The following is a 27,591-nucleotide window of genomic DNA, read 5'->3' on the forward strand; positions in this document are numbered from 1 at the left end:
TCAGGTCCTTAAACTTGTTCGATTGTGTTATCCCGATCCCAAAACTTGAAGATCACTTGTTTAGGTCCTCCAACTTGTTCAGTTGTGTCTCCTCGGTCCCTAAACTTGGATTTGAATATCATCTGGGTCAAATAGGACGGTCTAAAGACTTTATATTTAAAAGTAATTCATAACTTTTTCATCTGAACTGTAATGAAGACAAAATTTATATCAAACTTGTAGCCCTCGACATGATCTACAACTTTGTAGTTGAATTTTTTTTTATTTTAAGTCATTTTTTGTCCTAAAATGTAATTTCAAAATTGATAAACATGCAACAATATTTTGGGACCCTAAAAAGTTTTAATTCAAAAACTTTTCAACTACAAAGTTGTAGGTCGCGTCGAGGGCTATAATTTTGATATAAAGTTTGTCTTCATTAGAGTTCACATGAAAAAGTTATGAATTATTTTTTGATATAAAGTTTTTAGACCGTCCTGTTTAGGGACCGGGGTGACACAACTGAACAAGTTGCAGGACCTAAACGAGTGATCTACAAGTTTAGGGACCGGGATGACACAGTCGAACAAGTTTAAGGACCTGAACGGTCAATTTGCGAATTTAGGGACCAGGATGACACAGCGGTACAAGTTTAGGGACCGGTGATGGACTTTACTCTTTTTTCTAATTATTAGATTAGATATAGATATAAATATTGACAAGGCTTGGAGAAGCTAGAGGGATACTCCCTTCGTCTCACAGCGCAACCATAAATTTTGATCTATCGTCTTATATAAAAAAAATTAAAAAAAATTAAAAACATAAGTGACGCATAAAGTACTATCCACGTTTTATCATTAATAACAATAAAAGTAGTAATCATACAAGTATTTAAAATAAGACGGACAATTAAAGTTGGATACACGAAAATTCATGGTTACGCTTAAAACGGGACCGGTGGGGATTATTGCTCTGCGAGAACCATCATGCGTACGCTCGACTTGTACCGGTTGCCTGACAAAAACCAGTAGATAGCGTTGGAAAAAGAAACCGGACAATTTCTTCAAACGCACAAGAAATATATATTCATGGTGATGTCAGTTTACACAATATTCGCTCTGCTTGCAAAGCCCAAGAACAACATATATGGCCGTTTCTGGACAGCAGGAACATACCGTCTTCTTGATAGTCCATTAATCTTAACTTGGATAGAGTCCATTAATGGTCATACCTCCATCAACCGAGATCGTCTGGCCAGTAATGTAACTGGAACCAGGCATGCAAAGAAAAGCAACCAGCGATGATACTTCTTCAGGTTCTCCAACACGCCTAAGTGGAGTTCGGCTCACCACAGCACCTTCAAAGTCCTTATTTGCCAAAAGCTGCATAAAACAATAAGAGGCCAAGGGTTCAGGGACCAGACATTCCATTTTCTAGCACCCCGCAAACAAAGGATAAATAGATAAGCTGGAGTAAAAGAAGAGTTCAGCGTGCAGTACTCAGGACACTTACACCTGTAGCTGTGCTACAACCTTTTTATATCGTGGAATATATTAACAGTATAAGAGGCAAATTTGGGACTAAGGAATAAGAGAAGTAGGGTGTGCGCTGTCACATTTTGAGGTAATCATGGGCATAGAGTAAAAAATGCACAATCATATTTATGATGTGCTTCTATGCTATCCAATTACAAATGAACATGAATGAACAAAACTTGATCAGCAGGTTAAGAAGGCTATAATTAATTTTAAATCAGCCTCAAGATGAAACTGAAGTCAAACAGAAAAGAAAGGTGGAAAAAAAAACAAGTGAGGCTGAGCTAGTTTCGGTTGGACATTTTTCCAACCCAAAGCTTGTGAAATCTGGTGACACTTTGTATAGACAAATTGGTAAAATAAATCTAGCTTAGTCAGGTTCAGAAACAAGAAGATGGCAACCTTGATGCAAGTACAGTCGTATGTAGCCTGAATACCGTATCCTGACAATTAGTTGAATACTTGACTACATGTTCTGACTTAAAATGACAAGTATCCAAACATGATAAATCAGGATGGTTGATAAGCAAAAGCCTTACTCCTTCGGTAAGTGAAGTCCTGATATACCACGGGGCAATAGAGTTGGACCGTATGTTGTCTCTCGCCCATTCGCATGCTAGGTTCTTGGTTAATTGGTTGATTGCACCTAAACAATACCAATAACTGTTTAGAAAAGCTCAAGAAATTGAATGCACATTCACTGGTGAGCTAAAACAGTTACCTTTTGTCATAGCATAGAGAGAACCACTAAATACAGCTACCAATCCACAGACTGATGATATGAAAACAATGCTCCCTGACCCAGATGCTTTCAGAAGAGGATGCGAAAGTTGGCACAGATGATACGCAGATTCAAGATTAGTCGCCATCATAAAAGAGTATTCCTCGGCAGAAAATTCAGTGGTTGGCTTCCTTATGTTTGTCCCCACATTGTTTACCTAGACGACCAAATGAATTCAGGATAAATCAAAAGGAACGTTCAGATATTGAATAATCAGATAGCGTAATCAAATCAAAATTATAAAAAGGAAAGGCACAATAAAACACATCTATGAGAAGATGTACATGGCATGCAAATCAAGCAAACAAAACCTGCACGATCAGTCTGTAAAATCCCATACCAATCAAAGATGTTAATTCAACTATGTGGATCGTTAGTACCATATAAAACTGAAAATTTGCATTTCTACTCGGTAACCATTGTTGCTGACATTGCATTTTAGAAGCATAATAACACAATTTTTCGGCCATTCGAACATGTGTTCTATCTCCAACAGGCCAGTTTGTTGGGCTCTAAATACAACCAAGTTACAACCATCATATATTGTGTGTGCACATTTGAGATAGGATTGCGAGAAAACAGCTCTTATGAAGATCACATTGCGCAACCAAGCAGGTCAAAATCTTTCTATACTTCCCCGCAAAAAAAAAAAAAAAAAATCTTTCTAAACTTCTGAAGGGCTCTTTTATCTTCAGCTCTATTTGCCCTTTGAGTTATCTATACCAGCATTCTTTGTTTGGATGGGGAATAGTACGAGGGGTTTTAGGGACGAACTTTGACGCGAACATGCAACTCAATTGCAATATAGAAACGATAAAAGGGGTAATAAAGGAGAGACGAGAGAAGGGGAGTGACTTAGTCGTCTCACGAGGATATCGAGCTTGCCGCCGAAGAGGTCAGCGACTTGGCGGAGGAGGCGCTCACGCTGGTCCCGAACCGAGAGATCGCAGACGGAGGTGGTGACGCGGAATCCCCGGGCCTCCCACTCCTTGAGGCGCTCGCTCAGCTCCTCCTCCTTCCGGGAGCATATGTGCACGGTGGCCCCCAGCGCCGCCAGCTCCTCCACCACCGCACGCCTGCCCATCACACGGATGGCACACAGCCTCAACCATCGGGGAATCTCGCACGCTCGCGGTGTTGCTACTGAAGAGAGAGAAAGAGAGAAGAGTTAGCGGAGAGTACCCGATTCCGCGGGTGCCGCCGGTGACGAGCGCCCTCTTCCCTTGAAGAGACCATCTTCTCGGCGCCCCCACCTTCGCCGAGGTCTCCGCCGCCGCGGCCATCTCCGAACCTCCCGCCGGTCGGTTTGGTCCCTTTCGCTTTATCTTCTGTTTCGCAACACAGCAGACGACGATGTACGACGCAAAAGCGGAACAGCACACGTTGGGGGCATTCTAATGGGGATCGATCGCCAGGAGGAGATGGGGGTAGCTATTGATCCCTTCCCCCCTCCCTCCACCTAGGTTTTTTTTTTTTTCACCATATTATTTTTCTATTTTAGTAAATTTATGCACCTAAAGTTTATACACCTCAAGTTTACATATATAAAGTTTAGAGACCCAAAGTTTATAAGTCAAAAGTTTATATATCCGATTCAAATTTGAATTTGAATTCAAATTTTTTCATATATAGTATTTCTATACATCTAAAGTTTATACACCTAAAGTTTATAAGTCAAAAGTTTACATACCCGTTTCAAATTTGAATTTGAATTATATCTGATTCAAATTTGAATTTGAATTCAAATATTTTCTATATATAGTATTTTTATGCATCTAAAGTTTATACACCTAAAGTTTATACACTTAAAGTTTATAAGGCAAAAGTTTACATACCCTATTCAAATTTGAATTTGAATTATATCCGATTCAAATTTGAATTTGAATTCAAATATTTTCTATATATAGTATTTCTATACATCTAAAGTTTATACACTTAAAGTTTATAGACCCAAAGTTTATAAGCCAAAAGTTTACATACCCGATTCAAATTTAAATTTGAATTCAAATTTTTTATATATAGTATTTCTATACATAAATTTTTCTAACTTTATGTTTTTTTTAAAAAAAAATTGTGTGGTGTACTGTAGTAGGGGAGGAGTGTATGGAGTAGTATAGGGGAGAGGGCGGGCAGGTGATCACTGGGCGGGCAGGGGAGCGATCACCCGCCCATTAGCATTTCCGACACGTTGGACCCTTTTCTCCGTTTGTCCTTTTTTTAAGGCCCTGTTTGGATGGGGGCTAAAATTTCTTAGAGTTCCTATCACATCAAATGTTTGGACGCTGATTGAAAGTATTAAACATAGACTAATTACAAAATCCATTCCATAACCTTGGACTAATTCACAAGACGAATCTATTGAGACTAATTAATCCATGATTAGCCTAAGTGATGTTACAGTAAACATTTACTAATTATGGGTTAATTATGCTTGAAAATACTTTATGCAATTAGTTTTACTATTAGTTTATATTTATGTCACGAATTAGCTCTCATTTATGCACTTAGTTTTACTATTAGTTTATATTTAATACTCTAAATTAGTGTCAAAAATCCGATGTGACATGGACTAAAGTTTAGTCCCCGGATCAAAACACCACCAGAGGGTGGGGGTAAATTACACGCTGATACAACTCGGCCGATTTTAAAAAATATTATTATTATACGTCTATTTGAGACATGTCATTACAATTTCACAGAAATTAGATATATTTCATTACTCACCTATTTAATGTATTTATTAAAAAATTGGATCATGTTATCACTCCTCTCTTACATATGATTCAGATGAAGCCACGTCTGCCGACGACAGAGTTAGTGGCGGCGTGGTCAGCTAGCGAGGGCGAGTCCTTAGTGTTTGACGGGAACCAGAGCTTCTTGCGCCGATCATGCTACTAGTGGACGGGTTGTGCGATGTGCTGGCCATCATGTGCCGGAACCTCGCCACCCGCGTGCCACTGGAGGTCGCCAGGCCGACGGGCTCGATAGAGATTGGACACAGCGGCGTAACCAGCTAGATGGCACTGTAGTATATGGATCACCTAAAAATTTGATCGAGATTAAAACTGTAGTATATGTACGAGTTAATATAATAAAAATTATATAGTAGACCACTCATTTAATTGATCTACTCCCTCCGTCCCAAAATATAAGCATTTTTAGTTATGAATCTGGATAATTGTGTGTCCAGATTCATAGCTAAAAGTTGTTATATGTTGGAAGAGATATAGATTAGAGAGAGGGAGAAGGAAGAAGGGAGGAGGAGTATTTTGGTCTAAATTTTTTAATAAATACATTGAAGAGATAAGTAGTGACATATTTTCAATTTGTCAAATCATAATGATATGTATTCAAATAGAGTAATAGTAATGATATTTTTAAAATGGAAGAAATTGTAATAGCCTGCATGATGCATCCAATTAAACTTTTTTTCAAGGGCATTCCGTTTGTCTATGGCGCATACGAACGACACAACACTATGCAGTAGGCACCCTATCCACGCAGTATTTCGTTTGTTTGCTCGCAACAAACGTTTTTTTTTTTAATTTAGTACAATAGCATGCGGTGCATACTCAAGTGCAAACCAATCAAGTTCACAAGCATCTATTTGCGATCTCCTGTTTGTTTGGGATAGTTGAGTTTTACTGACGTTCGAGCCTCACCTCTGACCTCTCCAAACACAGTTCTTCGATCCCCATACGGCCATACGGTTTGCCTATTCGGTCTAGTCCTGAGTTGGATACAGTCCGTTTATGGTCATGCCGCCGTCGACCGAGATCGTCTGGCCGGTGATGTAGGAAGCGCCGGGCATGCACAGGAACGCGACCAGCGATGACACCTCTTCTGGTTCTCCCACGCGCTTCAGCGCTGTTCGACGCACGACGCTGTCAGCGAAGTCCTTCCTTGCCAATTCCTGCAGAGCCAAAACAAGCGAAACAAAACTATTCAGAACAAGCTGGCCACATAGTTTTCGACTATGGTTTTGATGTAGAAGTACAAATTAAGGAGAGCAGACAAGAATGCATTAATCTCTATACAGAATGATAACACTGGATCCAGAAGTCAATTTTGATGCATTAACGGTGCAACCAAATATCTACCTTACAGTAAATTCAGATGAGCAACGGAAGCAAATGCTACCTATGAAGCTATGACTAATCAAAGCAAAAGAGGCAGTGCCTTACATCTTCCACAAGTGAAGTCTTGATGTACCATGGTGCAACAGAATTGGTTCTTATATTGTCTTTCGCCCACTCACATGCCAGGTTCTTGGCCAGCTGGTTCATGGCACCTAAACAACACCCGAAGATATCTCGCAAGAATCATCAACGATGCATATCGGCTTTTTCACCTATGCCATCCATGAAAAAAAATGCATGTACTGCGGTAATATATATTGTACCTTTTGTCATCGCATAGACAGAGCCAGAACTTACAGCCACCACTCCAGAGACTGACGATACGAAGACAACGCTTCCTGACCCAGATGATTTGAGAAGAGGATGAGCAAGTTGGCACAGATGATACGCAGATTCAAGATTGGTGGCCATTATGAACGAGTAATCATCTGCAGAGTATTCAGTGGTTTGTTTTGAAAAGTTTGTTCCCACGTTGTTCACCTGCATACCAAAATGCGAAAACATGAAAGAAATCAACTGCAGGTCTACAACAGTAGAGCTGAGGGTTGTCAAAGTAACACATTTCTCAAAGTAACTCAAATGTTCGATGAATTTCAGTGCTAAAGTGGCACCTAGCCTTGATGTTATATATGCAAACTCTCCGCTAAACATGAACTCTGACTTACCAACTAAGCATCATGACTAGCAGGCAGCAAAGTGGTTCAGCCATGGTCACATCTATGATTTATGCATTACTAACCATGTAGATGAAAATCGAGAGAGTCATGCTTGATCGAAATTAGGTTCAGTGACGAGAAAGGCTGGGACCTAGATGGGGAAGCAAGGAGTTAAATTGAGGAGAGATAAAGAGAAACTAAGCGAAGTGCTTTACGAGGATGTCGAGCTTGCCACCGTAGAGGCCGGCGACCTCACGGAGCATGCGTTCCCGCTGCTCCCGCACGGAGACGTCGCAGACTGAGCCGGTGACGCGGAAGCCCTTGCCCTCCCACTCCCTGAGGCGCTCGCCCAGCTCGGCCTCCTTCCTGGAGCAGGTGTGCACGGCCGCCCCCAGCGCCGCCAGCTCGTCCACCACCGCACGCCTGCGCATGAATTCCCCGCGTTGATCGTGGAAGAGCAGCAAAGGCTCTGCGGTGGAGGTCTCACTCCTCACTGGGTAGCGAGAGGGGAGAACCAGAGAAGGGTGTTGGGGTGAGTACCCGATGCCGCGGGTGCCGCCGGTGACGAGGGCCGTCTTGCCGCGGAGGGTCCATCTCCCCGCTGCGCCGCTTGCGACCGCCTCGGCCATCGGCCTCGAGGGAGCGGCTGGGAATAATTTTGCGAGAAAATCCGTATTATCAGTTCTTCGGGAAAAACTCCCGATTCGGGTTGTTGGCTCGTCGCCAGTATTCGGCGTTATTATTCAGAAAAGTCACTGATCGATCGGTAGCTATTCCGGTTGTTTCCTGAAAATATCCCAATCGAAACATGGGTAAGCCTGTAACGGTCAGAAATTTTCACACGCTTTCCAGCCTCGGGCCGCTATGATCCGGAACTGCTAATGCGCGGCTCCCCCACTCCCCTCCCCCGGCTATACTCCTCCCTCTTCTCCCCCCTTCCTACTCCCCTTATTCTCTTTCTACTACAGTACACCACAATTTTTTTTAAAAAAAATTTAGAAAAAATTATGTATAGAAATACTATATATAAAAAATTTAAATTTAAATTCAAATTTGAATCGGGTATGTAAACTTTTGACTTATAAACTTTGGATCTATAAACTTTAGATGTATAGAAATACTATATATATATATAGAAAATATTTAAATTCAAATTCAAATTTAAATCAGATATAATTCAAATTCAAATTTGAATCGGGTATGTAAACTTTTAACTTATAAACTTCATGTCTATAAACTTTAGGTGTATAAACTTTAGATGCATAAAAATACTATATATAGAAAATATTTGAATTCAAATTCAAATTTGAATCAGATATAATTCAAATTCAAATTTGAAACGGGTATATAAACTTTTTACTTATAAACTTTAGGTCTATAAACTTTAGATGTATAGAAATACTATATATAAAAAATATTTGAATTCAAATTCAAATTTGAATCGGACATATAAACTTTTGACTTATAAACTTTTGGTCTCTAAACTTTAGATGTGTAAACTTAAGGTGTATAAACTTCAGGTGCATAAATTTACTAAAATAGGAAAGTAATGCGGTGCCAAAAAAAGGAAACTAGGTGGAGGGAGGGGGGAGGGGGATCGATCGCTACCCGATCGCCCTGGCGATCGAACGCCCATTAGAAGTCCCCGCTATGATCGATTGATCGGCATCAATCCAGTCATTACTAGCAAGCCTCATCCAGATGAACCGTGGCCCGCGGTTGGACGCCTGGAGCGTCGGCTTTGACTTCCTTAAAAGTGACCCAAATCTAATCTATGACCATAAACCGCAAAAACCCCCGAACTATTGAAACCGGTTGGAGCGGTGGCGGGCGAGGGCCAGAGTGGTGGCGGCCGGCGGGAGCTGAAGCAGCGGCGGCGGCGGTGGGCTGGACCATCCGGCTGCCGCTCGCCCCCTCCATCTCCTCCTCCTCGTCATCCTCATCCTTCTCCTCCTCCGCGTAGTCGTCGCTGCCGCCGCCGCCAACCTCCCCAACCACGCTGTAGGATCAAGGAGGCCGACTAGAGGGGGGTGAATAGGCGGTTTTAAAACTTTTGGCTAAAACCGAGTTTTGTATGCGGAAACGTAAATCAAAACGGTTTTGCACAATTCAAAACCTAAATCAACTAGTCTCAAGTAAGTGCACAAAGAAGCTAGCCTATGTAAGATTTACAAGCTTAGGGTGATAATAGCACAAATAAGCTCTAGTATGTAAACTTGCTCAAATGTAAATGCAACAAATAAATGAGACAAGAGACAAGGGATTCTTCACCGAGGTTCGGAAACTCGCCGGTTTCCTAATCCCTGTTGAGGCGAGCCCAACTCCACCGCTCAACCACGAACCACCGCACGCCCCCTTGGTCAAGGGGTGGGCAAGGTGGGAGCCGGCCCACGGAGAGGACTACCCAAGCCTCGATCACTAGGGTAGTTCTTCCTTCACTCCGAAGGTGGTGAACTCCAAACCACTCACAACCGGCGTCGGGCCTCCTCCACAATCTCCTCGGAGAGGTCACCGGGCGACACCTCCACAAGCCGTCTATGAGGCGCAACCTCCAAGAGTAACAAGTCTAGGATGCTTGCCGAGGATGATCAAGTGCCACACTAGCTCTAACAATGAAGCAATGCACTTGGATTGGCTTAACTCACTCTCCAACACCTCACTAGATAAACTAAGTGCACAAGGGTGTGAGAGCTACTGCAAGGGTTCAAGATAATGCAATGAAGTGTCAAAACCGTAAACAAGCATGATTTATACAGAAGAAAATAGAGCAAGCCCCCAGAATTAAACCGTTGTCGGCCTAACACCGGAAACACTCACATAATAGATATTGTATAAAAAACATGCTCTAGGTAAACACAATAAATTATGGATCATAATATTGTATGATATGGAAATAGGCACGACAAATTGCACATAAAATATTACGTACCTTTGTAGATACATGCCGGATGTATCTACGAAATTAGTAGATTAATTTAAAAAATCAATCTACTAAATACCTTGATTTTCATGCCCGACATACTATCAATAGAAGATATATGTATGCATGCAGTAGACCTGGACGTCAATATCTTGCTGTCTTGGAAGAGCAATGCCACCTGTCGCATGCTTACACGTGTCTAGGCATGTGTACGTGACATGGTTAGGCAAGCACGCTTGGTTGACCAATTCCGGCTAGCACACGGCAAGTTGGCGACGCAGCGACGCCTGTTCTCGGAGAATTTCGCGCGGCATGCATTGAGGTATATTGGTTGGTGGGAATTGGCGTCGTGTCCGGCCTGTGCGCAGCCAGCCAATACCTCACACCAATTGATGTCGTGCACGAGGAGGAATTGATATTGGATCGGTTTCGGAAGCTGCCGATACTGAAGATTCTCCACGGCGGCGATGACTTGATGAAGCTTGGTCGATCTCGCCGGATCGAATATTTGACGACGATGGTTCCGATCTTGTTGGACGACATACTTTGGTTGGATTAGATCTCCCCATAACCGAAGTTTTCGAGTAGCTTGTTGTTGGAGAATCCATCTCTTAAACCCATCTCGTCGAAATCCTGAAGCACCAAAGTACCCCTACCTGGCGTGCCACTGTCGACGTTTGATGTCGCGATTCCGGTATTTGCATAGTATGGCGATCATTGGTACTAGGGTATACGCGAGACTGAGGTAAAAGAGATGGAGACAGAGATTTTTATACAGGTTCGGGCCCATGAATTGTCAGGTAATAACCCTACATCCTGTTGGCCGAAGCCGGTATTGCTCTTATTCACCATAATCACACCAGTACAATATTTGGGGTAGCCTATCTAACTGTTGTCGACATGGCGGTCTGAAGGTCTGACTCGTAGTCGATAACAGGGTAGCCTTCCTCCTCGAATCCGTGCCCAGCGAGATCAGATATAGCGCTTTCGTCTCTCCTGACAGTATCCGGAGACACCGTAGGGTACTAGCCGTGCTTATCCCTGAAGTCGACATCCAGCGGCGTGTCTTGGCGTATGTAGGCTTCTATGTTGTGGCTTCTATGTCCATTGTGTTGGGTGTTGATCCTCCTCCCTCTTCTCCTAGGGGGGCTTGTATTTGTACCCATAGGTGTCCCCTTGTCCAAGTAGAACTAGGGAAACCAATATGGATACAATCCGAGTAGTCCTTGTCGTTTCCATGTAGAACTCTGGTTGTCTTTCCTTATCCGGAACTCCTCATATATCTGAAGGTTGCTTCCGTATAGGACATGGTATGTAGTGGGTTCTGCCGAGATTTAGGCAACTACTATTAGGTATGTGGTATCCATAACCCTGACAGTAGCCCCCGACTTCAATGCAAATGAACGAGTTCATATTCTCAACCGCAGACCTTGGAGGAACTGTTATCGAGTGCACGTGACCGTTCTTGGTGAGTTCAGAGATAACGTTAGACTTCCTTTATCAGCCTCGTGCGGACACCTAAAGGGTTTGTCTGAGTCAATCTTCGACCTCAACCAAGAAAGTACAGAGCATACGACTAAATCTCCCGTCTTGCTGTAATCGAGAATTTGGATTGAAGTCAAGAAATTTTTTCTCGGCGGGTACACCATCTCTTCATTCCATATTCCTTGTCGAGATCCACCAACTGTTCTCGAGTAATCGAGTAGGCGTAGAGTCTGCGACGGAGCCTTGTCAACATTTGTCGTACTCGCCTTAGTCGATCTTGGTGTAGAACCATAGAGACATGAAGTCTTCGACAATGTCGGATAGAATTTTCCTGAAATCAATACTCGGAAAAGAATATTAGATAGAAATAGCCCCCCGAGCGAACGCTCAAAGGGTGACATGTTATAATATGTATGGAAAACTAAAAATGAATTAAACTTACAAACCAATGTTTTGTATATGAGTGTCTACTCTTTTACCGACTTCGATCAGCCAGTTTGTTGAGTTATACACTCTCCCTAGCCCCCAGCCTTGTCATTGGAGAATTGTTCTCGGAAGATAAAGCTCTTGGACCTTTGACCTGCCTCGGTTGAACAAGCACTGATCCTAGCCCCCAGCCGTGAAGTTGGAAAACCCAATTTCCGATTACACGGCTTGGTTAATACGCACGGCTAGAACTCTTACACGACCAGATCTTACATGGTCTTTTGTCTCTACAGGATCCGACAAGGCCTTATCGGCTCTGGGCGTCCCCAGCCGAAGTTCCCTTAGGTTCCTCGGAGGCCTTGTCAAGACGGCGTAAAGGGACATGAGGATAGGTTTCAACGCTAGGTGTCATCGTGGTAAGGGATCTCTGGGTAAAACACTTGGCATCATTGTGTACCTGATATCAACTTTGGTGAGGTAAAGGTAGTGGGAGAATCGCTACACCTCTGGTCGAGGACCAGGTAGTAGTCGTAACTCAACCACTTGAAGTGGAAATAGTGGGAGAATCGCTACACCGGTGGTCGAGGACAAGATAGTAGTCGTAACCCGACCACTTGAAGTGGAAATAGTGGGAGAATCGCTACACCGCTGGTCGAGGACCAGATAGTAATCGTAACTCGACCACTAGAAGTAAGCGAGAGAGATAACTACGTTCTACTGGTTTGAGAACCAGGAGTAGGAGTCTCTTAATCACCTATAGGGGCGCTAAAGTTGGTTTATTACATGTGCACATCATGTGGCCAGCATGACTCACATACCCAACTTATAACATATCCGGATGTCCGTTCGCAATTATGTCGGGTGATCAAGCCAATGATGTTCGTGAGGAATTATCCGTTAACAATCTTTTCTCGAGTAGTCCAGCCATGGTCGGTGCTATGAGATAGGTCGTCGGTCTTCGTTGGCAGGTTGGGCGCGACGACTCTGCATTCGTCGAGATCGTTCTCGATAATGCGGTGTACTTGACCACAACCTACTCGAGTGCTCAATTGTTCCTGAAAAATATTTTCTAGAAGGCAAGACATATAGCAGAGAATATCGAGTATGTACTCAAAAAACTGCATGGATCTTCTAGCATTATCTGGATATAACGAGCAGATGTAAATATCATGCATTATGTAAACCGTAAACAAGCATGATTTATACAGGAGAAAATAGAGCGAGCCCCCAGCATTAAACCGTTGTCGGCCTAACACCGGAAACGCTCGCATAATAGGTATTGTATAAAAAACATGCTCTAGGTAAACACAATAAATTATGAATCTGACAATATTGTATGATCTGGAAATAGGCACGACAAATTGCACATAAAATATTGCGTACCTTTGTAGATACATGCCGAATGTATCTACGAAATTAGTTGATTAATTTAAAAAATCAATCTAATAAATACCTTGATTTTCATGCCCGACATACTATCAATAGAAGATATATGTATGCATGCAGTAGACCTGGACGTCAATATCTTGCTGTCTTGGAAGAGCAATGCCGCCTGTCGCATGCATACACATGTCTAGGCATGTGTACGTGACATGGTTAGGCAAGCACGCTTGGTTGACCAATTCCGGCTAGCACACGGCAAGTTGGCGATGAAGCGGCGCCTGTTCTCGGAGAATTTCGCGCGGCATGCATCGAGGTATATTGGTTGGTGGGAATCGGCGTCGTGTCCGGCTTGTGCGCTTTTATTCACCATAATCACACCAGTACAATATTTGGGGTAGCCTATCTAACTGTTGTCGACATGGCGGTCTGAAGGTCTGACTCGTAGTCGACAACAGGGTAGCCTTCCTCCTCGAATCCGTGCCCGGCGAGATCAGAGATAGCGCTTTCATCTCTCCTGACAGTATCCGGAGACACCGTAGGGTACTAGCCGTGCTTATCCCTGAAGTCGATATCCGACGGCGTGTCTTGGCGTATGTAAGCTTCTATGTTGTGGCTTCTATGTCCATTGTGTTGGGTGTTGATCCTCCTCCCTCTCCTCCTAGGGGGGCTTGTATTTATACCCATAGGTGTCCCCTTGTCCAAGTAGAACTAGGGAAACTAAATGAATACAATCCGAGTAGTCCTTGTCGTTTCCATGTAGAACTCTGGTTGTCTTTTCTTATCCGGAACTCCTCCTATATCCGAAGGTTGCTTCCTTATAGGACATGGTATGTAGTTGGTTCTGCCGAGATTTAGGCAACTACTATTAGGTATGTGGTATCCATAACCCTGGCAGGCTCGGTCTGACCGGTTGCGGCTCTGGCGGCTCTGTATCGCCACCAAAACCAGACCAGAGCAACAGACCAGTGGGGCCAGTCAGACCGGCCATACCACACCGGTCAGACCGGCTAACAGCCCCAGTCAGACCGACCTAAGGCCCACGGTCAGACCGCAGGTCACTTTTCAGCACAACCAACCGTTAGTAAAACGGCGATATCTCTTGACTCGGATCTCGGAATTTGGTGTTCTTGGACTCTATGGAAAGATTATTCAAAGGGATATCCAACCCTTGAACAATCCATCCAAGAAACACAACTTTTCTCAAGGAGAAAGGGCTCACACTCCAAAGGATACACCACCGGATATAACCACATGAGGCTACCCAAACCTATAGGATGTGCCTACTTCTCTGTTTGTTTGGGACTTGATAAAACTCTCCACACTTGGCTAGACAAGCCCACAAAATGCACCTATATGCATATTAACTAATATGGCACAAGATCATCCACATGCTCGCTTCATAGACCCCTCTTGATAGTACGGTGCCTATCTAGCAAATCCGGTCTACACCAAACACCAAGACCGGGAAAAGACTAAGAAAACATTCTTAGTTCTATTATACCTTTGCCTTGCGCCATCCAACTTGGGGTCAATGCTTGAGCCAAGATCAACACTCGTGACCATTTGCTTGAACCATGTTTATCCGAAGATCTTGACCGTCCTTTGTCAAGACTTTCTTCTCATCACGATCTTGACTTCACTATTGTCAACATGGCGATGTCCTTGTCTTGGTGACCATCAACCCATATTGTCATCCATTAGCCTCATTACGGTGGAACCTATTCCTTTTCACATCTCAAAGGAGAACATTAGTCTCAACAAATCGGTTGTCCTCCTTCACTTGATGACCAACCAGTTGCATATGAAAGATATGGATATGTTTGTTGAGTATTCATTTACACCTCAAGAGTCATATACCCGTATGCAAGCTCAAGTGCAAAGATCCGATATAAATATTTTATTGGGAAAATTGTAACCGTGCCATTATAATTTTACAAAATTTGAGATATGCCATCCTGACCCACATGTCATTGACTCACATGGGTCCTACATGTCATTGAGATACCGATGGCATATCTCAAACTTTGAAAAATTATAATGGCATGGTTCCAAATTATGCTATAAATAATAGGTGAACAACATGGATCTAGAACATGCACAATAAATATATAGGATTTACTCCCCATAAGTATATGCATACAAAGAAATATAAAAGAGAGACAAGTGTATGCATAAGTAAAGAAGAACCAATGGGGGTTTATCCTATATACATAGAGAAGGCATATGTAGTAATGATGTGGACCAATATAAAATATATACCTTCATGATCTCCCTGTTCTTAATGTAAATTAGACTAAATAAGATATGACTTGAGTAAACATTAGTCTCACACTTATATAACGATAACATGAAAATCATACATATAAACCTATCAAAAAGGAGATAAGAAGTGGTACATATCGTTTTATCTCTATGCATTTCATCCTTGTCATGATTAAGGTCCATCACTAAAGAATGCATATCTACCACATCTCATTATCGGGAAATAACCTAGTCAACAACTTATGAAAAAGAGAGGTTAATCCCATAAATATCGATTTATCATCTATCACCAAAGCAACAATTACACAAATTGTTTAATCCAAGATCTTTCAATCTTTTCTCTCTTTTGTGATAGATAATAACCCGATATAAACAACACAAAGAGATGAGATGAAAGATAATTTCAAATCAAGGTAGAGATCTTATAATGAACAAAATATAGAATAAGCTCCCCCTCAAGATGTACATACATATGAATATGAAGGAATGCATATGCACATAATCAATCAAGATCAATGAGGGAGCTCACACTATATTTTGGATCCACAAGAGAGACCAAGTTAGAATATGTAAAGTTTAATACATACCTCTCATCATTTTTACTTTCATATCCAAATAAGACTAGACAAAGAAAGGCTCATAAAAACGTTAGTCTCATATAATTAGATTTGTCATTAATCACCGAAACCAAATTAAGGCACTTGAACTTACACATGCCGAGGTCAGCGTCGGAGGCAATGTCGTCCATCCCGAGGACGATCTCCGACTGCACACGTCGGTGCCTCGCCGCCCGCCACGGCGGCGAGTCCGGCATCATGGCTACGTCGCACGATAACAGCAACGACGACTCCACGACGAAGGTGGCCAGTTCCATGTGGGGACGGAAGATCAGCCGCCGGGAAGGGTAATACGGGAGTGGAGGTGTGCGGGGGCGGAGGCGGAGGACGAGGGGAGGCGGGGCTAGCAGCGGATGGTGCGGGGAGACACGAGGAACGGAGAGGAGAGGAGAGGAAGACATGCTCTCGTTGAGCTTTGACCGTTGTTGCCACTACTGCTTTAGCTCCCGCCGGCCGCCACCAGTCTTGTCCCCGCTCGCCGCCGCTCCAACCCGTGCTCCCCGCGGCCGGCTGAAGGGGAGAGAAGAGAAAGAGAAAGAAAGAGAGAAGGGAGGAAAAGGGGATGAAGAAGAAAGAGAGAGATGATGACAAGTGGGTCCCACATTTTTTATGTGTGTGAATGACAAACGGGTCTCACATATATGTTTTTAATTCAAATGCTACCTAAGCACCACGTCAACCCCACAGACTAGGTCAACACCATCATGTCAGCGAAACCGCCCTCCAAAACACCAAGGAAGTCAAATTACACCGGTTTCAATAGTTCGGGGGTCGAGACATCCGGTTTTACGGTTTAGGGTCATGGATTAGATTCAGGTCACTTTTAAGGGAGTAGGAGTGGACTTATTCCCCAACAATTTGGAGGATAGAAAACAGCATATCTAAATGCACAACACAACCATTCCATCCATGTCATCTTGACCAGCAACATTTGTTCAATCTCAAAAAAAAAAAAAAAAATAGAAATAGTACTACCTAAACAATATATCTTCAGTTCACCTGCCCTTAGCGGGGCTTCGGTTGGCTTTGTCTGTAAGAGCTTGTTCACTGCTGTAATCGCTGCTAGTGTTTCTCTGACTCCGCGGCGCCCTTCGTGATCGTGGCCCGATGGACTCACCGGATTCCATGATGGAACTGTATGTATCTTCTGCGTACGTTATCCTAAATATAGAGTTTAGATCTTCTCCGTGCGTTTCTCCTTGCAAGTGCTTCAGGATCTGATAGGAGGAAAGAAACTTCTTTTCACATTTATGTGTCACACATCAAATATTGTTCTCTGGTTATGTGGTTATTGTTCTATTTTATTCAGGAAATAAGGCACATGTGATTCTACGACTATTTCTACTGAACATTTAGCAGTTTCAGCGTTTCACCATTTTCAGGGAAGGACTGAATTATACTCAGGGAGTAGTGATTAGGAAGCGAACCTGAACCATGGATGGACGCAGATGTGCTGATTGGCGCACGGCAGCGGCGGCACACTCGATCATTCGCATCATTATGTTTTCATCATAATCATCTCCAATATCTGGATCAACAAGGATATCAAAGTTGCCTTCCTCCGTAGCTTCGGAAAGCAAGGGTTTCGCCTGAAGAAGTATATTCAGAGGAAATGTTTTGTCAGGCTAAACATCAAAATTCCTCTCAAAACTACATTTATTGGAGTGAAGGAAATGTCTTAGATGTTAAGGCATTAATTTATCAAGAAGTTTGTTGTTAGAAACTGACCCAAGCAACTAACGTGCTATCCATGTAAGACTCAGATGACTGAACTGGCAGCCTTCCAGTTATCAGTTCCAAGAGGACGACACCAAAAGCAAAGACATCGGCTTTGTCAGTAAGTTTCCCGCTAGACAAAAACTCTGGAGCTATGTACCTGCAGAAAAGAGGATGTGCTAGCTATGAATATAATGAATATGGTAACACTTATCCTATAGATATTCATGTCCATAAATAAGAGGGAATGCTGAAGAAAAACTGACCCAAATGTGCCCATTATTCTTGTGGAAACGTGAGTGTGGTTTCCTGGTTGATACTTTGCTAGACCAAAATCTGCAACCTGCAAAGGATCAAAACATACTGAGTATAGTACTGTGCAATGGCATATTGTTTGCAATTCAAACTCGTCCTGTAAAAACCAGATCTTCTTGAAACGTTGAACAATATGTGCAGAGAGAGTACCTTGGGCTCAAAATCATGATCCAGCAGAATATTGGATGCCTTGACATCACGATGTATAATTTTAGGAGAACCTGAATAGTAAATGAAATTTCTCGTATTGTATCACAGTTCAGCACTAAATATTAAATCGAATATAACACGAAATGGATGTGTAGAGCAGAACTAACAGTCATCGTGTAGATAGGCCAAACCCCTTGCAGACCCCACAGCGATTTTCCATCTTTGCTGCCAATCCAGAGGTGGCCCCTTGTTCCCTGCATATAAAGTTCAACATCAACATAATCAGAGTAAAAACCAAGACCAAAAAACATTGACTAAACAGTTAGCATGCATTTGACAGAAGAAAAAAAATATGTAACATACATTTTTTCCATTTTAAATGTAGACATAGGTTTACCGTGTAAATGCGTGTCGAGCGTCTTGTTGGGGACAAACTCGTAAACCAGCAGCCTCTCGTTGCCGGAGATGCAGAACCCCACGAGCGAGACGAGGTTCCTGTGGTGCACGCGAGTGATGATCTCCACCTCGGCGCGGAACTCGCGGTCGCCCTGCTTGCTCTCCGTCTTGAGCTTCTTGATCGCCACCTCGGTGCCATCCTGCAGCGTCCCCCTGTACACGCACCCGAAGCCGCCCTGCCCGATGACGTTGTCGGGAGAGAACCCGTCCGTCGCGGCGGCCAGCTGGTCGTACGAGAGCGAGCCGCCGGTGGGCAGCTCGGTGAGGATGTCGATGGAGTGCGGGCGCTCGGAGCCGGCGTCGGAGAACGTGCCGCTGGTCTGCGGCGGCGTCGGGTGCTGGTGCTGCATGAAGTAGTGGTCCGACGGCGGTTGCTGCGCAACGAATGGCTGCGGCGGAAGGTCACCTGCAAGAACCAAGTGCGCGCGGTGAATATCTCCGACGACGACGACGACATGGCCGTACACGTTGGCGAACGTGACAAAATGTGCGCACCTTTGTAGTAGGGGTTGGGGTTGTATATTGGCGGTGGTAGCGGAAAAGGCTGGGCCTGCCGCCGCCGCCTGCGCTGCCGCCGGCATCGACGGATCCAAAGCGTGAGCACGCACAGAGCCAAAACCGCCCCGACGACGCCGGCCGCCACTATGATCCAGACCACCGCCGTAGAGCTCAAGCCCGAGCTCGAGTCCTTCTGCGGTGCCGCGGGCGCCGGGTCGGAAGGCGGGGCCGTGAGCTGGGCCAAGGCACGGCGGACTCTCTGCCCGTCGTCGGAGGGCGTGACAGGTCCACCGGTGGTCAGGAGAGCCTTGGCGCGGCTGACCACGTCGCCAGCGACGGCGTAGAGCTTCGCGAAGGCCGACGGCTCTTCGGGAGGCACGAACTGAGGCGGCGTCGGCGGTGGCGGCGGGGGCACGAACGCCGCCGGCCGCGCCCTCTCGGCCGGCTTGGAATACCAGAAGCGCGCCCACATTTCAGCTACTGCATGTGCACAACAGCACAAGCATAACCCGGCACGCGCGAAACGGAGGCTTTTATAAGCTTCGGCCTCGCTGGGCTGGCTTTGCTGTTGTCTCGGCCTGGTTCTTAACCATGCGGCGCCTCGTGCCCCTGTTTCCGCGCGAAACAGAGTGCAAACGAGCTGCGCGCAAAAGCGAGATAGCCCACACGGTTTTGGACCTTGCCGCGGCAGAATTCCACTGGAGGCATCCACCGGTATGTAGTGTTGGTAACAATAACAGCAATTCGTGGCAAATCGGTGGATCGGCAGGCTGGAGACAGCAGCAAGGACCGGACTTGTTTTTGTCCTTGTTTTATGTGCTGAGCAGTAAGGGTGTACTATAACTGTATACGAGAATGAGCAGTTGTCGCTATCCAAAACAATGAGTTGGCGGTCAAATTTTTTAAGGTATTGAACGTGTAATGAGTAATCTGGTCACTCAATCGTGTGATGGTGAAAGTGCTAACGGGTCAAATTCAGTGATGGATGTCAGGGTTAAAATTCCATAAAATAACTAGATGGGCATTGTCATCTCAGCGAGTACTGCGAATTGATCAGATACAGGCATCCGTAGAAGCATGTGTTTATACGTTGTTCGATTGTTCGTGATATTCTTTGCAGTAGCCTATCGTTTTTGCAATATAATGGCTGAAGCAAAATTCCAGTAGGTAAAAACGAGGGGAAAATATGTGGGCCTTGAATTAGAGAAAGCCACCAAACTAGTCCTACTCAACTAAAGCGATCCAACCCGTCCATTCACCTTTTCTACCCTACGATCTAACATTCTCTTTCACCGACAAAATAGTGACAGAATCAGTTGTATACACACCAGTAAAAAAAATAATTTTCCAAATGGTCGGATCGTATTTATGCATGTGGTTGAGCCGCTCGTCTGCCTAAAAATATTCATGAAAATCGCTATTTTTATGCGGGTGGTGCAACCGATTTTTCGTGTGTCTGCTTATATCATCTGCACGTAAAAATAAAAAACCTAAAAAAAATTAAAATTCCTAAAATTCAAAACCCTAGCTCCCATCTGTGCCCCCCGCTGGCGGCGGCGGCGGCGGCGGCGCGGATCCAGCCGTCGTAGGGTCGGCGCCCGCGGATCCGGTCGTCGCGGGGTCGGTGGAGGCAGATCTACCCCTGCCCGCCGCCCAAGGTTGCCGAGTCGGCTACTGCTGTCTAAGGAAGTCGAGTCGCCCACCACTCCCGCTAAAGCACTCCACCACCGCCGGTTGTTGCGGGGCCACGTGATCCCGCCACCGTCTGCCGCCAAGTGCTCAAGGTAGCCTTGCCGGCCACCACTCGCCGCCGACCAGTGAGTGAGAGGAGAGGAGGCGAGAGATAATGAGGAAAGAAGCTTAGAGAGAGATGGAAAGAAGATATGGATGATGAGTTTAAAAATTTTAAAGTGTTGAGAGGGAAAAGATGAGTTAAGTCAGACTCTTAGGCAAACCCTTAATAAACTTGTCTGCGAAAATAGGCTCATTTTTTTATGCAGACATGTTATGGTCCGTCTGCTAAAATTGATTTTTGCATATGGACCTCTTAAGAAACCGATGTGAAAATGCAGGTCGATTTTTGCAAACGCAACCAATTACGTCCACCTATAACCTAAAAGGGGGTCTTGTCTAGAAAATTCGTTTCTCTATTTGTGGCATATGTACTATCTTTTAAAGCTTCGGTTGGATGAACCTAAATCTTGGCTATTTCAGAATTTATTAATCACAAATTTAAGAATTATTAAACTAGAGTCCATTCTATTTCTAGTTACAGGATTTATTTAGGGTTTAACACAAACTCTCACGATCTGGTCACATCCACTAAGTTAGTATAGATATAGATGTAACTTGAAAGGTGTTGTTTCCTTTTGCAAAAAAAAAAATAATAAAAATATATATCTCCCATAAACTATTTTTCTTACGGTACTGTCATCTCATTGTTTCCTATAAAAAGAGGTATTTCTTATTGGGTTAATTTTATCCATCTATTCGTAATCGTATCACTAGAATTTTATAAAATTAAAACCATACCACTAACGTCACGTTTTCCATCCCATCTCTCTTTTTTTCCGTCTTCTTCCATCTTTCTCCCGTCTCCTCTCACTCTGTGTCGTCCCTCTCACTCACGACATGGAGGAGGTCACCTCCGACGCCGCGGCGGCGAAGGAGGAGGAGACAGGGGGCCGCCGGCCACCGCCAGCCAGCCACCGCGCCTCCCACCGTCGCCGCCACTGCTCGCCCGCCTCAGCTCCGCCGCCAGCCACAACTCCACCCGCCGCCACCGCTCGCCCGCCCCAGCTCCCACCGTCGCACGCGCCACGCCGTAGCCAAATCCGCGGGGGAGGAAGGCGGTGGAGGAGGAGGTGGAGCCGCCGCCCGCTCCCGGTTGCCTCCTCGTCGGCGGCGGCGCTGCATGAGGTCGTTGAGCCGGCAAAGCCTGCCGCCGCCGCCGCTCGTCCACCGCCGCCACTGCTTGCCCGCCGCCACCACTCGCCTGCCCCAGCTCTGCCGCCAGCCGCCGTGCCTCCCACCGTCGCACGCGCCACATCCGTGGGGAAGGAACGCGGTGGAGGAGGAGGAGGAGCCGCCGCCCGCTCCCTGTTGCCACCTCGTCGGCGGCAGCGCCACACGAGGTCGTTGAGCCGGCAAAGCCCCGCCTGGTCCTTGAGCGCCTCCTCCGCGCAGACCGCGCTCATGCTCGCCATCCCACGAATGACGACGCCTTCTTGCTCAGCGACGAGCTCATCTTCACCTAACTTGGTCTTTGATGGATGATTCCTCGCAAGCAGATGCTGTGTTTCTTGGAGCTAGCAGATCCTGGACTTCGTGACGCAGTGGCTCGTCGGGGTCTCGCCGGCAATGCCGTGCCCGCCATCGACGACGACCACAACGTCGTCACCGAGCGCGTGGCCTCACGTTGTCACGGAGAGAGAATAGGGAAGATAGAAAGAGTGATGGAGTGGCATGGTTCCAAGTTTAAAAATTTACAGTGGCACTCAGAAGATAACGTGAATAGTAGTGGTATATTTTGATTTTCCACATTTACAGTGGCATGGATCATATTAACCCTTTCTTATTAATTGTTATATGTGTTACCTATATGTTGTCATTTTACCTAACAATTACAATGACTTTATGAGATCAGACCCATATACCATTGCATAGAAGGGCAATGAACAGTACCCACAATAATATCCCACTGCTGGAGATAACCGTGCTACGGCCAATGACTTCTCAATGTTAGCATCAACCCATCGAGGGAAATAACAATTAATAGTATAGGTGTGTTCTCAGTTGCAGTCGTATTCAATATTTTCGTTTCTTTTATTTGTATATCATATAAGATCACTTTATATATCACTTAGCGATATAGATGATACAATAATATATATACCTTGCTAAATTATTTTAGAATTTTCATAATTATCTGGGTTGTAGATGCAAAACGAAAGTATATGCCCTCAAGGGCTTACTCTTTTTCCCTACCCACTTTCAATTATTTCTATTCAAATTTCATGAAACAATATGCTCCCTATATATAGTAGTTGTTTGGTACAGCTCATCCCCGAGAGTCTTGCACCGTAAAAGTGAAGTAATGCCAAACAATTTAAAAATCCTGGATAATTTAAATAGAGTTGTCGCTCCAATCCTGAAAATTACACTACGAGTGTGGAATGGTATTCACACAGCTACTTAGCTCCATTCCGCTCTTAGAGTAAGAGCTATATCAAACGGACCCATACTCTTATATAGAGTGGAGACATCGAGTTCTTCCCTTTATACGAGTTTTAAAAACACTCACAAAATTGCATATCATTGTATTAAGCAAAGAGTTTAGATATGAGGCTTATCCTCTGAAGGAAGAGTCATCTCAAAATGATTACAAGGCGATATCTGACAACATTGCATGTCATCCAAATGGTTATGAAGAATATTTTTTTAAAAAAAAGTAATAATATAGATTAATATGTGATAGACCACTTCACAAACATGTAAGTTAAAATTCAATTTCTACAAGATAGAAAAAGAAAACTATGGATAGTTAACATATATTAACGGTGGAATTTGTTTTCTTCGTTGAAATCTATAGAAGTTAAATTTGATGTTGCATGTTTGTGGGATGGTTTATCACATATTTAACTATCTTGTTAATTTTTTTAAAAAAAAGTATAACCATTTAGATTATATGCAAACAACGTAGGAAATATCCCCTCGAGAGTTTAGAATAGTTTACCTATCTCTGTATGTTAATTGTGACAATATATTCCTTAGTTGGTTAACGAATACTATATCAATCGGAGCACGAGTTTACCTAGAACATACTCCTATATTAAAAGCTCATTCGAAATGCAAGGTTGAAAAAAAAACACATAAATGGGAAAAACATAGAAATAGAATAGAAATACACGTGTAAAACACATTAATGGATATCTAGATGAACCAGGGGAAAACACAGGAAACGATGGTTCGTGCAAAGCTAATTAGAGAGTTAACCATAGTATTATCCTAAAAAACAACAGTTAATAATGAAAAGGAGAAGCCTGATGATGCTTAAGGCTTGCATTAGTGGTATCATGGTTTCATTTGCCTCGATCCTACGCAATGGGAACGGAAACAAAGAGGCTGGACTGGATTCTTTTTCCATACAGTTTTCCTACGAAATTAACACTGTAAGAAAGTTTCCACCATTTTTTACCTAAGTAAGAATCCTCCATTCCGGATTGAGATCAAACAGTCACTACTAGGACTGCAAGGTAGTGACTGCACAGTATCTCATCTGTTCATTTTTCAGATCAAGGGTGTAGATCAACTGCTACAGTACCGTTGTTACAGTAGCTGTAAAATATTTTTCCTGCGTGAACAGTGCTCCGAGGATCTCAGCCCTTAGATGTAACTTGGATGGTCCCAGTGTGACTGCTTAAGTTGCAGTCCCTAACTGAACCAAATCCCTCCATTCCGAATGCATAAACATTACCATTTCCTATAAGAATCGGAATCCTGTCTTTTCTCGATCCGAACAAGCCCTACTGTGAGTTTCTTTTAAGATATCTCTGAGGTTAGAGGCCCATTTTATTGTGAATTAGATGCAGTAGGACATCAATTAGGTGAGGAACAGAGATATTAATCCGGACTCTGGAGTCCCTGTCCTACACTTGGCGAGACGAGAAAGGTGACAAGAAAAAAAATATATCGTCATCGGAGATGCTCCATGGCGTCAGCCGCAACGTCGCTGCCATGGCGAACGTCTTCCCTGACGCCGACGGCAAGAACGAGCGGTGCTGCTGGCTCAAGCGCTCTCTGTGCGCGCTTGTGCTCTTCTCCGCCTCCTACTTCGCCTACTTCTCGTTCTTCTCCGGGAACAACGTCGTTCGCGACCTCCGGCAATGTCCATTCTGCGAGCCGTCTCCTCCATCTCCGCCCGTCGTCACCGGCGCCGCCGCTCGCTCGCCGACCACCCTTGCGCACATCGTCTTCGTCATCGGCGCGTCCAACGCCACCTGGGCCAAGCGCCGGGTGTACACAGGCCTGTGGTGGCGCCCGGGGGCAATGCGGGGCCACGTCTGGCTCGACGACGAGCCCTCCGGCCAGTGGCGGCCGTCCTGGCCACCGTACCGCGTGCTGAGGCCGGACGAGGCGCGGTTCGGCAAGGAGCACGCGGCCGCGGCGCGGATGGCGCGGGCGGTGGCGGAGGCGTTCCAGACGGCCGAGGCCGGGCGGGAGGGCGACGGCGAGGTGCGGTGGCTGGTGATGGGCGACGACGACACGGTGTTCTTCCCGGAGAACCTGGTGGCCGTGCTGGACAAGTACGACCACCGGGAGATGTACTACGTCGGGTCCACCTCCGAGAGCGTGGGCCAGAACGTGGTGCACTCGTACAGCATGGCGTTCGGCGGCGGCGGCTACGCCATAAGCTACCCGGCCGCGGCGGCGCTCGCCGGGATCATGGACGGGTGCCTCGACCGCTACAACGAGTTCTACGGCAGCGACCACCGCGTGCAGGCCTGCCTCGCCGAGCTCGGCGTGCCGCTCACCACGGAGCCAGGCTTCCACCAGGTAGCCACTTCCCTACATCTGAGCCGTCAATCTAATTCTCCTAAATGAATCTGAGCCGTCCGTCAATCGTATTAACTCGGCAATTAAAACAGTGGGTTCACCTCATGTTCGCTGTTCCGCGCCCCGCCCACCTTGTCATTTGTTGAGATTTGTGAGAGAGAAGTTTGTCGTTGCCGAAAAAATCCCGAGAGAAGAAAATGAAACGTGAGCTTCTGGTTTTTCCCAAATCCAAGCGGTTGGTATGTTCATGTCAGTGTTGCTGGCAAAGCGAACGTGTCAGGACGATGTTTGCTTCTACCCAGCTCATGATGCTCATATCGTAGGGATGAGAGACACTCAAAATGACGCTAGTATGGTAGATGTGAGGACACTGTGCACTAGTACATTACACACAGCTAAATGGCGTGAACAAGGAGGAACTGGACCACAAAGAATTGTACAAGTGCTTAAGAACAAACGCAATTCACCAATTCACCCTCTTCTCATCTCTGTGTTGTTACGTGCAACTTGGCAGCTGGACCTGAAGGGCCATGTGTACGGGCTGCTCGCGGCGCACCCGGTCGCGCCGCTGGTGTCGCTGCACCACCTCGACCGGCTCAACCCCATCTCCCCCAACTGGCTCAAGCGGCTGCCCGCCGTCCGGTCCCTCGTCGGCGCGTCACGCCACGACCCGTCGCGCACGCTGCAGCAGGCCATCTGCTACCACCACGACGCTCGCGGCGGCGGTCGCCGGCGGCGGCGGCGGCGGCAATTCACCCTGTCCGTGTCCGTTTCCTGGGGATACATGGTCCACCTCTACCCGGCCGCCGTCCCGCCGCACGAGCTGCAGACGCCGCTGCGCACCTTCCGCGCGTGGTCGGGCTCGCCGGCGGGGCCGTTCACGGTGAACACGCGGCCGGAGGCCACGCCGAACGCGACGGCGCTGCCGTGCCACCGGAAGCCCATAATGTTCTACCTGGACCGCGTCACGGCGATGTCGACACCGACCACGAACTGGACCTTGACGGAGTACGTGCCGGAGGTGTTGTCCGGCGAACGCTGCAACACCACCGGCTTCGACGCGGCCACCAAGGTGCAGATGATCCAGGTGATCGCGCTTAAGATGGACCCTACCATTTGGAAACGGGTACGTATACACGCACAAATAGCAGTCTGATTCGTATTCCCTGAAAAAAAAACGTCACAAGCAAGCTCCTTTAACTTGTGATTAAAAGTTAGATTGATATTATGTGATGCTTACTTTGTTTGCTTGTTCACGTTTCGGCATTGATAACTTGATTGGGATTGGACAAGGCACCACGGAGACAATGCTGCAAGGTGCAGAACGCAAACGAAGGGGACAAGTTGATCGTCAAAATACACGAGTGTAAGCCTGACGAGGCAACAACTTCAGTATAGACAAATGAGAGGTCGCGCGCGCGTGCCTGACTTGGTTAATTGTGATGAAGTAAAAAAAAAAAACAGTTTTCCCTGAAAGAACGGGAAGAAAGATTTTGTTTGGTTTCATTTGTAGACATAGCTTCATTCCTTCATGTGTGTGGGATACATTGATTGTACTAATGTACTTTTATCTGACTGCCTTGTTAATCGATAAAGAGATATCAAGCTATATATTTCTTTTGTGTTTTGCCAATGCGGCAGATAAATACTACTATCATTCTGGACTTACATGTCAGCGTACTTCAGACTTCTTGCGGTTTTGCGGTGTTGAGAGCAAA

The 27,591-nt window shown here is 45.3% G+C and overlaps 4 protein-coding genes and 1 pseudogene across 6 annotated transcripts; 2 read left to right on the forward strand and 3 right to left on the reverse strand.

Moving 5' to 3' along the window:
• Positions 1-817: 817 nt before the first annotated feature.
• On the reverse strand, positions 818-3,699 carry LOC127766868 (tropinone reductase homolog At5g06060-like). 2 transcript variants are annotated; one of them, XM_052292033.1, is made up of 6 exons: positions 3,478-3,699; positions 3,164-3,371; positions 2,236-2,452; positions 2,054-2,160; positions 1,211-1,361; positions 818-993 (listed from the first exon to the last, which is right to left on the reverse strand). In XM_052292033.1, the coding sequence occupies exons 1-6, from the start codon at positions 3,576-3,578 to the stop codon at positions 944-946; spliced, it is 834 nt and encodes a 277-aa protein (XP_052147993.1). In that variant the 5' UTR covers positions 3,579-3,699; the 3' UTR covers positions 818-943. The 2 variants fall into 2 exon arrangements, with proteins under 2 accessions (XP_052147993.1, XP_052147994.1); XM_052292034.1 differs by having other exon boundaries at positions 1,155-1,361.
• Positions 3,700-5,664: 1,965 nt separating this feature from the next.
• Positions 5,665-7,835, reverse strand: LOC127768807 (tropinone reductase homolog At5g06060-like). 2 transcript variants are annotated; one of them, XM_052294458.1, is made up of 5 exons: positions 7,631-7,831; positions 7,306-7,513; positions 6,698-6,914; positions 6,480-6,586; positions 5,665-6,208 (listed from the first exon to the last, which is right to left on the reverse strand). In XM_052294458.1, the coding sequence occupies exons 1-5, from the start codon at positions 7,717-7,719 to the stop codon at positions 6,020-6,022; spliced, it is 810 nt and encodes a 269-aa protein (XP_052150418.1). In that variant the 5' UTR covers positions 7,720-7,831; the 3' UTR covers positions 5,665-6,019. The 2 variants fall into 2 exon arrangements, with proteins under 2 accessions (XP_052150418.1, XP_052150417.1); XM_052294457.1 differs by having other exon boundaries at positions 7,306-7,835.
• Positions 7,836-16,899: 9,064 nt separating this feature from the next.
• LOC127767997 (proline-rich receptor-like protein kinase PERK1) lies at positions 16,900-19,751 on the reverse strand. Its single transcript, XM_052293498.1, has 8 exons — positions 19,316-19,751; positions 18,762-19,226; positions 18,532-18,618; positions 18,365-18,435; positions 18,166-18,242; positions 17,912-18,059; positions 17,611-17,772; positions 16,900-17,400 (listed from the first exon to the last, which is right to left on the reverse strand). The coding sequence occupies exons 2-8, from the start codon at positions 19,168-19,170 to the stop codon at positions 17,179-17,181; spliced, it is 1,176 nt and encodes a 391-aa protein (XP_052149458.1). The 5' UTR covers positions 19,171-19,226; positions 19,316-19,751; the 3' UTR covers positions 16,900-17,178.
• A 2,191-nt stretch (positions 19,752-21,942) lies between these two features.
• Positions 21,943-23,007, forward strand: LOC127767998 (uncharacterized; annotated as a pseudogene).
• A 1,892-nt stretch (positions 23,008-24,899) lies between these two features.
• LOC127766017 (uncharacterized) lies at positions 24,900-27,484 on the forward strand. Its single transcript, XM_052291014.1, has 3 exons — positions 24,900-25,873; positions 26,388-26,999; positions 27,167-27,484. Exons 1-3 carry the CDS (start codon positions 25,022-25,024, stop codon positions 27,269-27,271), a joined length of 1,569 nt encoding a protein of 522 aa, XP_052146974.1. The 5' UTR covers positions 24,900-25,021; the 3' UTR covers positions 27,272-27,484.
• Positions 27,485-27,591: the final 107 nt, after the last annotated feature.

This window comes from Oryza glaberrima, chromosome 3, assembly GCF_000147395.1.
Source record: "Oryza glaberrima chromosome 3, OglaRS2, whole genome shotgun sequence".
Lineage (NCBI taxonomy): Eukaryota > Viridiplantae > Streptophyta > Magnoliopsida > Poales > Poaceae > Oryza > Oryza glaberrima.

Bases quoted from the DNA above. Each gene is read 5' to 3' on its own strand.
- LOC127766868 (XM_052292033.1), bottom strand. From the start codon at position 3,578: ATGGCCGCGGCGGCGGAGACCTCGGCGAAGGTGGGGGCGCCGAGAAGA. The intron at 3,372-3,477 runs GTACTCTCCGCT...TGTGATGGGCAG, and splicing joins GGCGGCACCCGCGGAATCGG to GCGTGCGGTGGTGGAGGAGC. The intron at 2,453-3,163 runs GTGAGACGACTA...TTGGTCGTCTAG, and splicing joins GCGGCAAGCTCGATATCCTC to GTAAACAATGTGGGGACAAA.
- LOC127768807 (XM_052294457.1), bottom strand. From the start codon at position 7,719: ATGGCCGAGGCGGTCGCAAGCGGCGCAGCGGGGAGATGGACCCTCCGC. The intron at 6,587-6,697 runs GTACAATATATA...GGTGTTGTTTAG, and splicing joins TGTCTATGCGATGACAAAAG to GTGCCATGAACCAGCTGGCC. The intron at 6,209-6,479 runs GTAAGGCACTGC...TTGGCTCTGCAG, and splicing joins AGACTTCACTTGTGGAAGAT to GAATTGGCAAGGAAGGACTT.
- LOC127767997 (XM_052293498.1), bottom strand. From the start codon at position 19,170: ATGCAGCACCAGCACCCGACGCCGCCGCAGACCAGCGGCACGTTCTCC. The intron at 18,619-18,761 runs GTAAACCTATGT...CTTTATATGCAG, and splicing joins GCTCGACACGCATTTACACG to GGAACAAGGGGCCACCTCTG. The intron at 18,436-18,531 runs GTTAGTTCTGCT...TTTACTATTCAG, and splicing joins GGCCTATCTACACGATGACT to GTTCTCCTAAAATTATACAT.
- LOC127766017 (XM_052291014.1), top strand. From the start codon at position 25,022: ATGCTCCATGGCGTCAGCCGCAACGTCGCTGCCATGGCGAACGTCTTC. The intron at 25,874-26,387 runs GTAGCCACTTCC...GCAACTTGGCAG, and splicing joins CGGAGCCAGGCTTCCACCAG to CTGGACCTGAAGGGCCATGT. The intron at 27,000-27,166 runs GTACGTATACAC...GGATTGGACAAG, and splicing joins ACCCTACCATTTGGAAACGG to GCACCACGGAGACAATGCTG.